This window comes from Poeciliopsis prolifica, unplaced genomic scaffold (genome assembly GCF_027474105.1).
Source record: "Poeciliopsis prolifica strain line A6 unplaced genomic scaffold, Auburn_PproV2 SCAFFOLD008, whole genome shotgun sequence".
Classification (NCBI taxonomy): domain Eukaryota; kingdom Metazoa; phylum Chordata; class Actinopteri; order Cyprinodontiformes; family Poeciliidae; genus Poeciliopsis; species Poeciliopsis prolifica.
In genome coordinates, this window is record NW_026562383.1 from 3148695 (window position 1) to 3165000 (window position 16306).

General features: G+C 36.9%; 1 protein-coding gene across 3 annotated transcripts in view; it reads right to left on the reverse strand.

Moving 5' to 3' along the window:
• LOC129361987 (cAMP-specific 3',5'-cyclic phosphodiesterase 4B-like) overlaps positions 1–16306 on the reverse strand; it is a 62180-nt gene that overhangs the window by 17397 nt on the left and 28477 nt on the right. For 2 of the 3 annotated variants that reach the window (XM_055033269.1, XM_055033270.1), the window contains 4 exons: positions 13737–13931; positions 13605–13641; positions 13047–13117; positions 10628–10677 (listed from right to left, as the gene is read on the reverse strand). In XM_055033269.1, the coding sequence (XP_054889244.1) occupies positions 10628–10677; positions 13047–13117; positions 13605–13641; positions 13737–13931 (353 nt within the window). Of the gene's footprint in view, positions 1–10627; positions 10678–13046; positions 13118–13604; positions 13642–13736; positions 13932–15237; positions 15436–16306 lie in introns of those variants that run through there. The other variant, XM_055033271.1, reaches the window with a different exon arrangement.

A 16306-nucleotide genomic window follows, 5' to 3' on the forward strand; every position in this document is an offset into this window, starting at 1 on the left:
GTCATCAACTGCACTAACAACGAGAGCTGGGTCCAGGCCTTCGGTCCCACCAAGACACCTTCCTCTTACATCCTTTTCACCCTAGCCAAGTCTCAAACCTCAAACTATCTACAGCGTCTAGTCATCAGTAATGCTATTCTAACATCTAGAGTAAAGTTTTCCCTGCAGTATAAGTATTAAAACATCACAAAAAGTATATTTTCTTATGCCTAAATGAAAGTACACCCTCTTTATTCAGACTTTTTACATGTTGGGATATAATAATCTATATTATATATATATATAGGCTACATAGTGGCACACTCTAAATTTGCTTAATTGCTCACGAGGTAGTTTGAACCAAGCTTCAGCTGCAGGACAGACGGACACACATTTGATTCTACAATGGTGTGGAATTAGAGGAATTAGTCACTAGCTGCATTTACATTTACCATATTAAATGAAGAAGCTTAACGAAAAATACATTAAGTTAGAAAAAAACCAAAAGCAAAACACAACCTCTAGAATGTGATGGAAACAATTTTGTGCTAGGATGACTTCGTAAAAATGCAATTGAAACTTTTTTTGTGTTGCCAAGTCACATAATCAACAACCGGACGTTGCTATTGGAGAAAGCACAAGAAGGATGATGGCGTGTGCACAAACATATTTACATGCCATTTTAATTGCGTTACTTATTCAATCAAAATTCCATAATTGCAAAATTGTGTTTTTTTTTTTTAACATTAGCGAAATATTGAATAATGTTTGCACACATTTGTAATGAAAACGCAGCCAGCGACTCAATGACTGCAGGATTCCAATCATCTTGATTCCGTTACTGTGCTTAGCATTTGGTGCAAGCTGATATGTTTTTTTGTTTTTATTTTTCCAACATGCCAACATTGCTAAACATCTCTATTTTAGTCAAAAGTTCATTAATCTTTGCCATATAACATCCAGAATAAAGTACCTCTTCCATAAAAAGCCACAGTTGTTCTAATTCTGATCTAAAAAATTTCAACATTTAAGGTGTGGCTTATGAAGTTGTAATTGTCTTATGTAATTCTCTTAAGCAACACCAGAAAACGTTGGCAACTGTCTTACATCTTTCCACTAGTAAATAGTGTTTTTCCCTGAACTTTGATGAACTTCAAAAGGTTCGGCTCTATAATCCATTCAAGATTTATGGATTGCAACAATTATATCTTATGTCATGTCTCCTGTTTTTCCTTACGTGCGATAACGAACGACCCCAGCAAAACCTGCCAAAAGTCCTGCTTTCAGGTGGTTTTCTTTGCTGTTGATCAAACGACGAGCAGGATTAGATTTCCACATGCAGCGTCTTCATTTCGGCTTTGCTCAGTGAAGACAGTCAGTTTAGATCATTTTAACATCTGGAAATCATTTTGACTAATGTGAAATTATGGTAAAGTCCTTTAGTAGAGAACAGATTATTTTGTTGCTGTGGTTTTATGCCACAGTCATTAATTTAAAACACCTTTTGGAGTTACCCAAAATGTACCTTCATTCGAAAAGAGCAATAAAGATGTACAGCCATTCTCAAGATGTCTTATTTATACAAAGCTTATTGGTACCAAAAACATGAACATGACACTCCTGACCTAGTATATGTACTCTATCTCCCTTTAAGTTAATTGTGATAGTATTTAGGACTCTAAACAAGCATACTTATGTATAACTGAACTAAATGTGTCAATGTGCTACAGAGCACTCAGATCAATATGTTTTTTTTAGTTTTTTTCAGCAGGTCCCTTGAACCTATTCCAGGCGCATCAGAGACAGGTTCATAGGTTTATGGAACCAGCTCTTACAGCCATTTAAGTTGAAGCAAAAACATTTGGCATTTCTTGCCTACAGGAGACTATTTTAAGCAATTATCTTACGGATTGTTAAAATTTTTTAAATGTCACTTTATTTATCAATTATTTCCCAATTTAGTTTTTTAAAAACTGTTTTGCTGCATAATTAAAAGGTACTTAATTACTTCCATCTTCCTGTTTTGTTACTAATGTATCTCGGCAGGGAGATTAAACAATCAAAGTTTCTTTCTGCATTTAAAAGAAATTTGAAATGGAGTTAAATAAGATGATGTTTTGTTTTCTACTTTTTATTGTTTGTGTTTTAGAATTATGTATATATACTATAAGTTTGCACTTTTCATTCAGGATTTTTTTTAATTGCTACATGAACTATTCATGTTGAATGATGAGTAAATGAAATAAAAAATAAATTGAAATGAGATGAGATGCCTGATTTAATTAGAACTGGAACTCAAGTGACCTACAGAAATATATGAATGATTATCATGAGATCCAGTTTTTCAAGCATGAGTGATATTTAGTCAACTTTTCAAGGGCTTAAAATTTGCTCTTTACTTTTGTTAGTGAACTGAGTCACATCAGTCAAGAGGTTGTCATAAGCAGATTAAAGAAATGTTTGACGTAAACCTGAGGTTGCTAATTAGTAATAACTCGGTGACTTACGCCTGACTAATACGGATCGAGTTGTTTTTATTCAAAGGTAGGCTAATGCAAAACATGGTCAGTTTTCAACAAAGGGCTGAAACAACCAGGACTGAAAAAAAAAATGCATTTCCAGAAACCTGCACAAAAGGACCAGGCTGCTAGTAATCACTTATTAGTTTCTTAAAACGTGAAGGACCTGCAGCCTTGAGTCACCGTCCTCTGATTAAATCTAAATATCTCTAAGCTATCAGCGCATATGCAAACAGTCCCACTCTCCATCACATCTCCAAGGATAAAGCGAACCCGTTGACGACAGTACATGCTGGGCTTTCACACTGTTGTGACTTTGTAGAGCTGGAGATGTAGGAGTGTGTGTCTGTGTGTGTGTTAGTTTGTTAAAGGGAGATGTTGGGGCGGTTTAATGATTCACTGGTTTACAATGATTTACAGTTGCATCACCCCTCATCTACGTCAGTACATCAGAGGGGAATAAATAGGTTTTGCAATTGTATGTAAAATGAAACAGAAATAAATTATTCGCAGTGAGTTTTTAACCTGCTCTATGGATGAAAAGCCAGCTTGGAGTCCATGTGAAGGGGAAACATGCAATTTTAAAGATCTTGGAAGTGATCGCCAACTTGCCTACAGCGATGTCGCTCGCACTCACCAAAGCTTGTGTCAATCATTTCCTTTGTGTGTTTGTTTCAGAAAACCAGAAAGTGTCTTACTCTACATGCAAATATCTTCTATTGGTTTGGACCATGTTGTAAAATTTTAAATGTATATTTCTAAATGCACGGACAAAAGTGTAGAGGAACAATGAGAGATAATAGTTGCATTTTGGTTTAATTGAGCTAAATGCACTAATGTTAGTTAGTATTCTTTAATCTAAAAATGTTGAAACTAATAAGTATGAGACAAAATAAGTTTGGAACAGATTTAAAGAAGCTTGCTTTCACTGTTAATTGTTGCATTTTCTTAAGAACCTCATGAACATAAAAAAAAAAAGAAAAAACAGTGAAACTCACCGTCAATCATTTCCTCAAAAACAACTGTCACAGATCAAGTTTCTGCATAGTTTACAACTCTGATATTATCTCTTCACCTATCAAAACAAAAAGCTTTCAACACACACACATGCACGCCCACGTGCGCGCACACACACAGGCGCAAATGCACCCCATGAGGACCTGTCTGACGGCTCCTTCACAATGCTCCATGGAGCTGTTTTGGCACGGGGAAGTTTGAGGGATGGGTCGAGCTGAAGTTTATGACTGTGCTGACGTCAATGGCATAATTCAAATACTTAAGCAGGCTACTTGCTCGGCCGCCAGATCCTTTCCTTTGGCCGAGGCTCTGGAAAATGTGAAATGGATTCCTGCTGCGGAACAGAGTGGCTGCTGCAGGCATTAGTGGAGACCGCTGGCCAGACTGAATGTGACGGATCAGCTCAGTTCTGACCATCAGGCGTGCAATAAAGCGTCTGGTCAGCTGTCTCTATGTCAAACAACCATTTCATCTCTTGTTTATGAAAACCAGTTTACAGAAACTCTTCAAAAACAATAAATTGTCTATTGTGTTTCTTTATTTTAACTTTTATTTGAAAAAAAAAGATCAAATAGCAGAATGAAGGTATTTTTCTTCTCAGAATTAAGAAACTGTTCATATTTATTTAAACATTGACACAGAGATGCATCGATTGCATTGTGATGCGGCCTACTTCGTGTCGGTCGGGTGCCAGCCTAAGTAACCATTCACGGAGTTAAAAAGCAATTGTGATTTTGAAAAAGTTGTTGTCAGTTTCACCACAAAAACTAAGACCCGACTAAAGCCTCAAATGTAAATTCGAAAACGGCTTGACCAGCACCTTTGTGACAACATGAAGTAGCTTGACGGATCAGCCACTCAAGTGCAATTCAAGAAACAAAATTGCAGATATCTCAGTGAATCACAAGTGACAGATAATACCTACAAACATTTTCACAATGAATCAAAAAAAACATTCAATCCCTGGCAGTTTTCTACAGGAGCTCATCAGATTTATGGCAAATGAAAAAGACGCAGCATTATTATAGCACCTAAAACAATGATTCGGACTGCATTCATTTAATCTCTGCCTGTCCAGAGCTTTAAATCAACTTTCATTATCAACTTCTTAAATTGCACTAACCCTAAAGAATATTATTTTTATTTTTGGCTAGCTTGTTTCAAAAAATTTATTGAAGTCTAAAAATGGGGGATGTTTGCTCCCCAACTTTAAAACCTTTGAGGTTCTCAAGAAATGATTCAACTGCTAAGGGCTCGGTTTTCCTCTTTTATTATGGGAAATTCTGATGCTAAATTCTCAAGTGTTCTTGATAATTGTTAAATGAATCACAAAACAAACCTACTTTGTAGAAGGTTAAGATAATTCCTACTCAAAACAACACTGATAGTTAGTCATGCCTCTACAACCAATTCCTTCACTCTAAATATTCCACATGTAGCTTAAAGACAAAACAAAACGCTGCGGCTTAGACTATTGTCTTGTGACATTCTGCAGTTTCGGATAAGTCATTCATTACTTACTTTAGACCATGTTTACAAAAAGACACAAAAGATTATTGAGTAATCACAATTGTGTGCGGCCCCACGCCCCGGACAGTTTACGCACAAAGTCAAGTATCGACCTTGATGAAGCATGTTTACCTCTTCATTTCAGTCACTGTCATTTCCTTTAGATCGATCAGTTTTATCCTTAAACAAAAAAGGTAAAAATAAAAATAAAAAAGAAATTACATCCCTAATCAGTTTGATTTGGTTATCAAAAATATTTAAGAAAAAATAATTTTATTTCATTTTAATGCATCAGGGCAGCATTGGGGATTTTCCACTAGACTGATTTCATTGCTAAAATAAGGTTAAAGCAAGACCTGGTGTTATAAAAAAAAAAAAAAAAAAAAAAAAAAAACAAAAAAGACCAGCAATGAAAACAATTAGGAACCGGTTGGGTATTTCTGTCCTTAAGCAGAAATCTGTGTGGATGCCAAGATATTACGTCACTCCCTACGTATGTGTTTTCTGGTAAATGCTCCTCCCTGTTGTATTGTTGTATTGTGTCTCAATGAAGAGGATCAAATTAAACGAGGAATGCATTTAAACACAAATGACTGCTTTTAGGCATCAGTGCAATGCAACTGAAATTTGATCCACGTGATATTTCTAAGACAATCTGCAAACAGCAGTGACACGTTTAAATTTAAATTCCATTCTAGAAGCACCGGGTGGCAGTAAGGCTGTGCGATAAATCAAATTTATCAATTGATTGAATTTTTGGTTTCTGAACATTTTAAGTTTTGGAAAAATCCAGCGGACTCCACAGGGTCCTGTAGTTTGGACAGATATCAGTACACCCAAGGTGGTCATCTTGTTTGATAAGCGTGTTTAAAAGCTTCTTATTATTTGAACTTTGAATTTAAGTCAACTCTACAATGAAATATAAAGGTCAGGCTAAAAAAAAAAAAATCAAATCATGTCACAAGAATAGAGCTGTCGTAGAATAAAATCATACTATTACTTTAATGAAGTCATTATTTTTGCAGAATAAAAGGAGTAATCTTATGAGAACTCCAACATAAAAAAATAAATAAATATTCAAGCTTTTGAATTGAAGGAAGCGGTGCTGCGGCGCAGTGACCCACATTCTGCACAAGAAAGGCTTTAGTGGAAAAGAAACAGCATTTCTTCAACTTTGAGCAGGAAAACTAATTATCTAAACTGTAATCCGTTTTTCCTCAAATCACTTCTAAAGACTTTCAGACCACTAATCTTGAGAATGTCGCTTCATCATCACTCTATTGCCGATTTCTTAGCTGTCCTGCTGTTAATTATAGCCAAACATTTCCACCTTTGTCCAGCTGCCAGTGTCTCGGACGTCTGACAAGCATTCGAGTCATTTTCGTCAAAATCAGCCATACTCAGACACTGAGTTGTTTTAGGCCAACTGTTAATCTGCTAACTGAAGCTTTTATCCGAGATGAAGCCCTTAAGATTATTTGCAATGTCTCTGAACATAAAATAGTCCGATAAGTATCTTAAATGCATCTCTGAAGATAATAAGACTCCAAATTGTTGCGAAATACCCGATAAACAGTTACAGATTGACAGGAAGCAAGAACTGATTCTTTCAAATTAGCTTTGGATAAGAAGTGCCATTATGGAATGTCATTTACAGAGGCTACACTTTTCTGATTGTAGGATAAGAGAAAATTGTGGAACGTTTTTAATTCAAAACAATCTTGGAACTAAAAAGGGTCGACAATCATCTTTCCATTTGATATAATTGAGCTAGAAGCTTGGATTCAGGCAATATTGGTTATACGGTATGTGGACATAAAAGGAAATAGCTGGGCAACTTTTTACAATAAAAACAGCATAACATCACTAGAACCTCATTTCAATGGTAAAACAGAAGAAACCAAACCAAACAACAAAACCGGCATAAAATTAGAAAAATAGGGTTTTTATTAAAAAAACAAATGTCTTTGTTTTTGTTGTGGCGTTGTGTTCTGAGGTTTTTCCCCAGTAAAAACTTACAAGCAATATTTATCTTCGCTTTCAATAAACAGCGTGATTTTCCAGCTACTAGCAAACCAAAGTGCATCAGTAGAAAAGCTGCCCTGTTGACATGACCCTACTCTCAAACAATGAAACAACTGATCCTGCATTCAGTTATTTAAAATGAATATCCTGGTAGAGTATTGTCTGTAGTAAAACACACGAGAGAGCAGAAGGTATTAAATGAGCAGAGTAGCTGTTGAACCAGACAGTAAAAATCAACTAAAATCTGATCACTTAGTATGATGTTTTTGTACTTTTGGTAGCAAACGTTTACGCTGCCCAGATACTTTTAACATGTTCCATTTGGTGCTAAGTGTTTTAAATGGGAAAGTCTCTGCTACAGACCTTTTAAAATCTACTAGCAGTCATCACTGTAGATAAAAATCTGACACCCATTGAGAACATTTTAAAGTACAAGTCAATTCAAAGACATTATTAATCCCAGAGGGAACATAAATGTTGTTGTAACTCATGCAATTCTCTTCAGAGTTGTTGTAGGTGCTAATGACGTTACGGCTGACGAGCTTTCAAAATGTTACACTGTTAAATGTTAGTTTTAATTTATGTCCAATATATTCAGTGAGGGAATAAAATTGCATTAATATGCAGAAGTTCGCTAATAAAGCAGGTGAAGGAACTGCTCCAGAGTTGTAAAAAGTGGTGAAGCACGCTTGTGTTTTTGCTCTGTAAGATTTTGAACTAATGCAGATCTAATCACAACAATGAAGTAAAATGTGCTTTACCTCTAAGAGTCCTCTAATATTTATATAAATGTGGATTAATTAATTCTTTCTATTTTGTAACACAATGAAGTCACGCTGCGTATGAAGCCATGAAGTCCAGCGTACTTTAATTACCAAAGCAAAATAAAAAGGGTCAACGTGATATTCTAGTACCCAAAGTATCAGAAAATGAACGATCAGACTATGCCTCCTCTAGTTCTCTGACCGCTCTTCAGCTGATATTGTCTGAAACGTTTAACTCCTCAGGCTCTGATTAACCGATTACAGCATTTATTCGCTGCAATCATTTTGCTCCAAGAGCAGGAGGCCGGTCGGTCGTAACAACACTTGGTTCATACGAGCGATAACCTTTTCCTCTGTTATTCAATTCTGATGCTTGGAGACGTCAACGTGAAGTTCTGTTTTCCCCACTAAAGTAGAATTTATCGGGGATCATTTGGAGCAAAGCCTCTAATCGGAATCAGTCAGGGAAGAGTGAGTTCTTTGTTGGCTGCCAACTCACGAGACTGCGTGTGATGGAGCCTGTTAGGCGTTTGGTGAACTGCGACGCGATCCACTAAACCCTGCAATCCTCCCCGCCTCACGTTACAAGAGTAAGATGTTTAACAAGGTGAAAAGCCTGCAGTGACGCATTTGGTGCTGAGCTGATTTTATTGTAACCACTGATTTAAGTCTCTGAAAGCACTTTCACCCATCGGCCAAGGTCAGGTTTCTACTTCTTTTGATAATTTCATTCATCAGCCTCTGGTGCTGTGTCTGACTTGTAGGTTCAGAACTTTAACAGTCTGGAGTTCGGGTGACTTTATCTCACATTTGGATTTTCTTTTAGTCTTCCTTTCAGGCTTACATATTTTAAAAAAAGTTATGGAAAGTTTCAACTGAACACACTGATAACTCAAAAAGACACAAAACGGTATCTTTTCAAGCCAAACAATTTTGGGGAAAAACCCCACAGAGAACGCAGCCTGTTAGTAGAGGATTGAACAGTTTCTTTCCATGTGATATTGCCGGATGTTGAAGTCTAGAAAACATTTGTCTTGGACGGTTATTTTATTTCCCCCATCTTCTATCTCCACAGTGCGTCACGAGCAAGCCTAATGAGACGGTTTGCGGAGACCGACAGTGATTACTTGGGGAAGGTCAAGGTTTGTGAGGAGGAAGGACAGTAAGAGATTTCTGCAGTTGCCTTGTGTTTGTTTTTTTGCTCCAGCTGCGGGACGCCGTGCGCGCGGGGCCCATCTGTGCTGATAGGGAATTTAGAGCGCCCATGTGTAGGCAATTGCTGACGTCAATTGGGCTTGAAGAACCAGTACAGCAGGAACCAATAATCTATTCCAGCTCTCCTCCCCTGCCTTTGTCGTTTCTCTTTCCCGTATTTCACATAAACATGATTTGACTTCGAAACCGATAATTATTCTGCAGTCTCATCTGCATGCTGGCCGTTTTTGACAGGTGAAATGACTGTGCATGGGATTTTTTGATATTGCTTTCATTGAATAACAATCTATTGCATTAATAACTTGGGAAATTCATTTGCATGCAATGTACTTATAATAATTAAGAGGAGTGAGAGGGTTTTTTTTTTTTGGCAAACACTGAAATAGGCCTGAAGTGAACGTTCTTGTAATTTTTTTGTTCTAATTTAATTAGTCAGCAATTTTTTCCGTAGTATTTAACTTGTTTTGTCTTGTTTAATCTACGCCTGTGTTTTTGAAATCTGTTTGTAAACTACATTTTTCACACAAAATGCACTACACAAATAAATCTGTGTAGTGCACCATTTATCTAGTGTGACATAAGAACTTCTTTTCCAGATTGCAGATTTTGATGCTATTTTTACTCTTTAATCTCTTCTTAAAAGTTTGCAATAATCTGTAATAATGCGCAGGAAGGTAAAAATGATGTGGCGTCTTTACTGAGTTATTATTTCCATTCGGATGCTGAATTGAGAAAGACTGCCATAAACTTAGAAGGTGCAACCAGGAACAGAAACACTCACTCCAATCCTGAGGACTCGGTACCAAGTGTCAGGCATGGTGGTGGTAGCATCATGAAATACCTCAAATCCAAATTCTTCAAATTAGCAGGTAGATGGGTGAAACTTGAATGTTTAGGTTTGCCATGGAAACATCTTCAACCTCAGATAAACTTACTAACTTTGCTTGACAGTAATTCAAAAAAGCGACACATTATCTCAAGAGCATTGAAAAATATTTGGCCAGAATTTTACATAAAAGAGTGGGGTTTCCCCCCCTGCAAATATGCCCACATATTACTGTGGTTGTATGAACTGAACCTCGGTGGGGAAGTGAAATCGCACCAATTCAAACTTGTGCACCAAATTCTGTTTCTCAAAATCCTTTGGAAGTTGTTTGTTGCTCTTTCTTTGAACTGGATGATGAGCCAGAAATTAACAGTGTGAAGTTCATTTTGTGTACCTGGACCCAACTAGGAAGCTGTTAGAACTAGTAGGACTAGATTCATGCGTGTGTAGACAACACCTCATATTATGACAGATATTTCTCAGGCACATCACAAGCTGGGAACTCGGCTCGCTGCCTGAGGTGTAAACGGCCAACAAAAGGCTCAGAGTTTCAAATAAAATATTTTAATTACATAAGTCTGGAACGTCAAGCTCTTTAAACAGTTAATTTATAACATTGAAAGCATATTTTTGAGCAAAATAAGGTTACTTTTCTTTCTTCTTGTGCCTGTTAAATTGTTTCAAAGCAAGAAGTGAAAAACTTTGTTGCATGTATAATCAAGTATGCAAATTCACTGAGACAGCATTTTGTTTGTGACAGAAAGTGCATTTACCTGAGAGACAGACTTTGGTGACCGAAGGCTGATTTGCAGCAGGAGATCTTCTGTAACAAGTAAATAGATAAGAATCCTATGAAATATATACTAAGAGACTTTTTTATTTATTTAACACTCACAGGTAATCAAGAATGGCTCAATACAAATGGCTGATGCAAAAGGATGTTGTACTTCAGTTACACCAAAAAGTCTTCATGCAACAAAACATGAAGAAAACTGGCCGAGATTTAGGTTTGCAGGTGACCTATTATGATTCCTTGAACAGGTTGGAATAGGTCTATAACCTATACAAAACATGTTCGTTATATATTTTGCACAAAACCATTCTCAGAGAATGAACCTTTGGTCTGCTCAGTTCAGCCTATTTTGAACTCTTTTCACAATGAGCTGCTGTCACTTGCAATCCAAATAAGCTGCTGCTGGCCAGGCCCCCCAACTCAACGTTTGGACTCGCACATGAAAATGGCTGCAAACAGCCAGATTTGTGGCGTTACATTCTGAAGGTTTTTGAAACGCCTCATTTTCCAGACACCAACAGATGTAAACTTATTGTGTTTTCTTAAAGAGGTTGGGATGTTTTTAGAAACAGTTAAGACCCAAATGGAAGTACAAAAACATGCCATATGTGAATCTGACATAATACATTTCTTTTAAAGTAATTTGTTTTGCTGATTATTGAGCAGGACCTAATTTTTTGTATCAATGTTCATCCCATTTTTTCAATGCAATGAAACAAAAAACCTGAAGTTCTCTCTTTGAACTGTTGTTCCACCAGACACTACATGACGTTCTGGGTATAAATAAAGAAAAATGCAAAACAGTGCATTTTGTTTTTCTTGAGCTTTAGCATATAATAATAAATCAGGCATTTCACACTAGGACCATAATAACCATAATCATATTGCCTTTTTAATATTTCATTTTTTTCCAGCTCCAACCAGGTGGCAAGGATTCCATAATGTTACAAGTTAAATGGAAAATGTTTATTAAGATATTTTCTGGCTCTGAAATATGTGGATTTACACATATTTAGCCTTATTTTTGTAGAAAACTTATTGGAGCATTTTCAAGAGGAAGCTCAGGGACAAGAGAGTCAGCAATGCGGATGAGCTGAAGGTTGTGATAAAAGCTACCAGAGCTCCCGTAGCACCTCCGCAGTGAGCCTACATTTCCATATTCTAAATATTTTTATTGGTCTTGTGAAGAATTTTAACTTTCTCAGACACTTAGACTTAGTTTTAGTTAGATATAAGTTGTAGTTACTAATATCTAACTAAAAAAATATATTGCCGTGTATGGACATTCTAGCCATTATCTGACAAACAGGTTATACTGGAAGATATCCGAAAATAACTTCTTTTAAAATAAAGATTTGTGATCTCGATCTGCAATCTGGTTAATCCCCCGGTATTTTCATACACATTTAGACATTTTCATGTTTGTGAAGGACAGTTGTGTGACTGTTCCTGTTTTTCCTCTTCATGACTGCAGTTTTGTCCGATCACATCAAGAAAAAAATACAAAAAAACAAACAAACAAAAAAAACATATGCCTACTTGATGTTCAACAAACTTATAGAAAGTGTGTAAATCTTGCTGTGAAAGAAATTATGTAAAACAAAGTGTTGCTCTCTCTCCCTCTTCGTACTGTCTTGCTTTCAGCGACCATGTTTGTCGTCACAGCAGAAAAGGCTAAACAGCTACTCTCTGGATTCTCCGAACCCGTCACAGGCCTACAGTGACTCTTCTCCCTGAGGTTGCATTGATAACATTGTGCACCTCTGGTCAAACTGATGCAACTGCAATTAATGTTTATGGTGCTTTGGCGCCCCCTAGGGAAACAAATTGGCATGCCAAGTTCTTAAACATAAAGCATTTTTTTACACAACTACATTTTTCAGCTCCTTTTCTACACGAAATAGAAAAATAAGTCTTTTAAATACCTTTCAATTATACCCAAACAGACCAAGTATTTACCAAGGATTTTTGGTCTAATTTCTAGTGTACTTGAAATAAGTCAAAAATAACTTATAGATAACGTTTTGGTAAGTAATTTGAGCTTATTTTAAGTCAATAATTCCTTAGTATTGATGAAAAAGTACAAGTTATAAGGGAAATAATCTGTCAGTGGAACAAAACATTTCTCCTTATCACATAGGAAAAATGTCTTGTTCCATTAGCAAATTATAACTAGTACTTTTCCATCAATATAAAGGCATTAGTGACTTGAAACAAGCTCCTGTATTTTGCTGAAAGGTTACTTTCAAATTAGTTTTGTCTTATTTTAAGTGCACTAAGATACTTCAACTAGAAACTAGACCTAAAATAATTTGAAAGATATCTTGCTTTTGCAGTGAGCCATTTAATTTAAAACACAAAGCCAAAGTGTAGAACAACAACAAAATAAATATACTTACTTATTAGACACACATTGTATATTTGTTAAGGTGGCGAAATTGTTCCTAACAGTCCGTAGGCTTGCCAGAACCTAAAAACAGAAAAACAAAAATTAATACAATAGAATTTATGGTCAGAATCACAAATCTCTAAAAACAAGTAAATAAACAAACTTAATTTATTCCAGAAAGGCAAATTACATGTTAAGAATGTAAGGAATGCAAGCAGTGTTTAGAATAGTCAAGAAAGTTTGTCTGGTCTTATTAAAAATAGTTAAATGTATTAATATTGTCTTTGAATACAATCTCATATGGAATACATGCAGATCCCACACACATAAAACAGTTTAGACTGAATATTTGATGTGAGTTGCACAGGGTGAAGAAAGAAAAGATTTTGTTTGTCCATCTGCCTTATTATGCTAATTCAAATCCACCAGGGGGCAGAAAAGTTAATCTTAAAGAAGTTAGGATGCCATCTGCAACTATAAAGCATCTAAAAAGCTTCAAACAAGTTTGCTTTAAATATTATTAATGTTTATTTTTTTCCCGCAGATTTTCTGATGGATCGGCCGTTACCTGGGCAAATGGAGTTACAATCAGGTCCTCGCTGTGTCTGAAAAGAAATGTGACAAGTTGTGGTTATATATCAGACAAGTAACGGTTGATTAGGCAGCAGGTTGATTGCTGCCATGTATGTACACAACGTACAGTTCTCCCACAATGGATGAATTTCGCGACAAGGACTTTGGTGACAACTCGTAGTCGCTGTCGGAGCGGTACAGGAAGGACTCTCTGCGCTGGCCGTGACCTGCTTGGCTGGGATGCAGAACCAATCCTGAGCCCGGAGAGGCCTGCGGGTCTGATGGACTGCAGCACAACAACGGGCCATTTTCAATCTCAAAGCTGAAAGAAGAAACAACAAAATAAAGAATTTGAACAATAATTTTAAATACAAATCCTTCTAAAAAAAAAAAAAAGCTTGAACTGGCTTTGTTCACAGCTGGCTTTTGACCAGTCTTTGGCAAAGCTTAGCTAGCCAAAGGCTGGCTTACACCAGTTAATCTTTCACCTGCGAGCCTATGACCAGTTAGCCTAACCAAAGGTTTACTGGATGAAAACCTGTTAAATACTGCCTGCTAAAGTTTTGATATTGGTTGTAGGTTCACCTTCCAACCATCAACATACAGCCAGAGCTACAAGAGATTTTTGAACGAAGCAAATTTATGGGTTAGACAAGTGCAGATCTCAATCCTTTTCTGAATCTGTGGCAAATGCTCTATTCAATCCGAAAGACTGAGCTGTTCCAGAAAAAAAGAACGGGCAAGAATATTCACTTCTTCATGTCTGGAGCCTAAACAGTCACGCTCAAAATGGTTGTAGGTGTGAACTGCAGTAAAATAACTGCAGTTGCATTTTCATAACAGCTGAATGACCCAGTGAGCCACTGCAGAAGCAGAGACAGATAATCGGTTCATCACCAGAGAGTTGAGGCAGGAGGAGAGGACCAGATATTATATAACCAGATGATGAGGGCAGAAGTTTAAACTGAAAGGTCAGAGTCTCAGCACTAAGAGTCAACAGATGCAACAAACCATGAAACAAATGTAACAGAAGAAACTCTGGAAGTTTAGCATATATTTTCTGTCAAAACAATTTGACAAAAACCGTCCATGTGCAGCAATACGTCAACATTTACCTTGGATTTACAGGCAACGCTGAAATAAGCGCTACATCTGGGGTTAGCTCCGCCATTGGGATGAAAAGTTCCACACCTCTGCCAGCGAAGCACGGATTAATGAGAAATGTGCAAAATCTGATTAAACGCATTCAAGACAAACAGCGTATCCATGTTGTCCTGTGCATCATTAAATCCCTTCGCTTTCAGCAACATTGCCACCATGCTTATCCCACACAAATCTAATCTCTTAATCTGAGACAAGCAGGAAAACGCCATATTTTCACATTTTTGTAAATCTAGGATTAACTGCAAATATTATAAAAGTTTGATATTTCAAGAGATGAAACATTTACTATCTTCACTCAGCAACACATAATAGCATAGATTACATTTTTGTAATCTAGCCATGTACTACCTAAACATTTACAGAAAACAATAAATTCAATATCGTCCACACAATATAGTCAGATGAAAAAAAAATACAGAACAAGAACAATAGGCTTAGTAAAGGGAAGGTAGCTTAAAGGTCACCTGGGAGCAACAAGGTGTGCTCTGCTGACCACCTCCTCACTGAAGTCAAAGTACCGAGCTCTGCACCTGGGGGATCTCCGCCACATTTTCCTTCAGCTCCACTTCTTCCTTTGTCATCGAGCGACAGAACGCAAGGATTCTGTCTGCTGACGGACTCAGCCTCCTTTTTTCCTTTTCTGTCCCACAACGAGCGGAGCGCTAGGATAACGTCGGCTTGGCAGATGCTCGCAGGCTGAGCTGGAATGCTGGGAGTGGAAAGGGAGTCGCTCTATTTATTTGACCGACTGTCCCTTACTACTTTATATTAAAACCCAGCTGCAGATTAGTCAGTCTGTTCACTGTCTCCACTGACTTTCATTTGAGGTTTTAAAACATGGAGGTTTGCAGGGGAATAATAGTTTAAAGTAGGCGTAATATTTATTTTAGAAATAATCACTAATGTGCACCTCACCCAATAGCCTGTGGAGAAAGTTACCCTACAAGGATAAGCAAATATGGACTCAATTTAGCTTAATTAGAGTAAGAAGCAGTGGTTTTGTATGAGAAATTGCTAACCACTATATTTGCTGCATTATAATCCGGCCTAGTCACCCAAAGTTTAATTTTCACTTTCCTATTGTCATAGCAAACACCTCAGGATTCTGGTTGTGACATGAGCCAAAGCATAGTTTTAATTTGACAAGTTGCCATTGTTTATACATTGCATGTCTACAGCCACCATCCCAAAAAGTATCTTGAAATGCCTGAAAGCTGGTTCATCTCACTGATGTGGAAAACTGAGCAGAACCTGACCAATCTATTCTAAACATCCTGAAAAGAAAAAAGAAAAGACAAGCCAGCCACCAGAAATGCAGGCTTGTATGTGCTAAATGGCACATTAAAGTTCCTCTATGTTACTTTTGTACAAAATATGTTTTTTTTTTACATATTTGTTAAAACTGTCAATATGTTGTATAATATGAGACAGATAATCTGTGAAAAGATCAACTCCCGCCGAGTTACTATTGCCGTCTGAAGAAATGCGCAGCTCAAGACCAAAAACAATCAGTCAGGAAGGGGGTCTTATTGC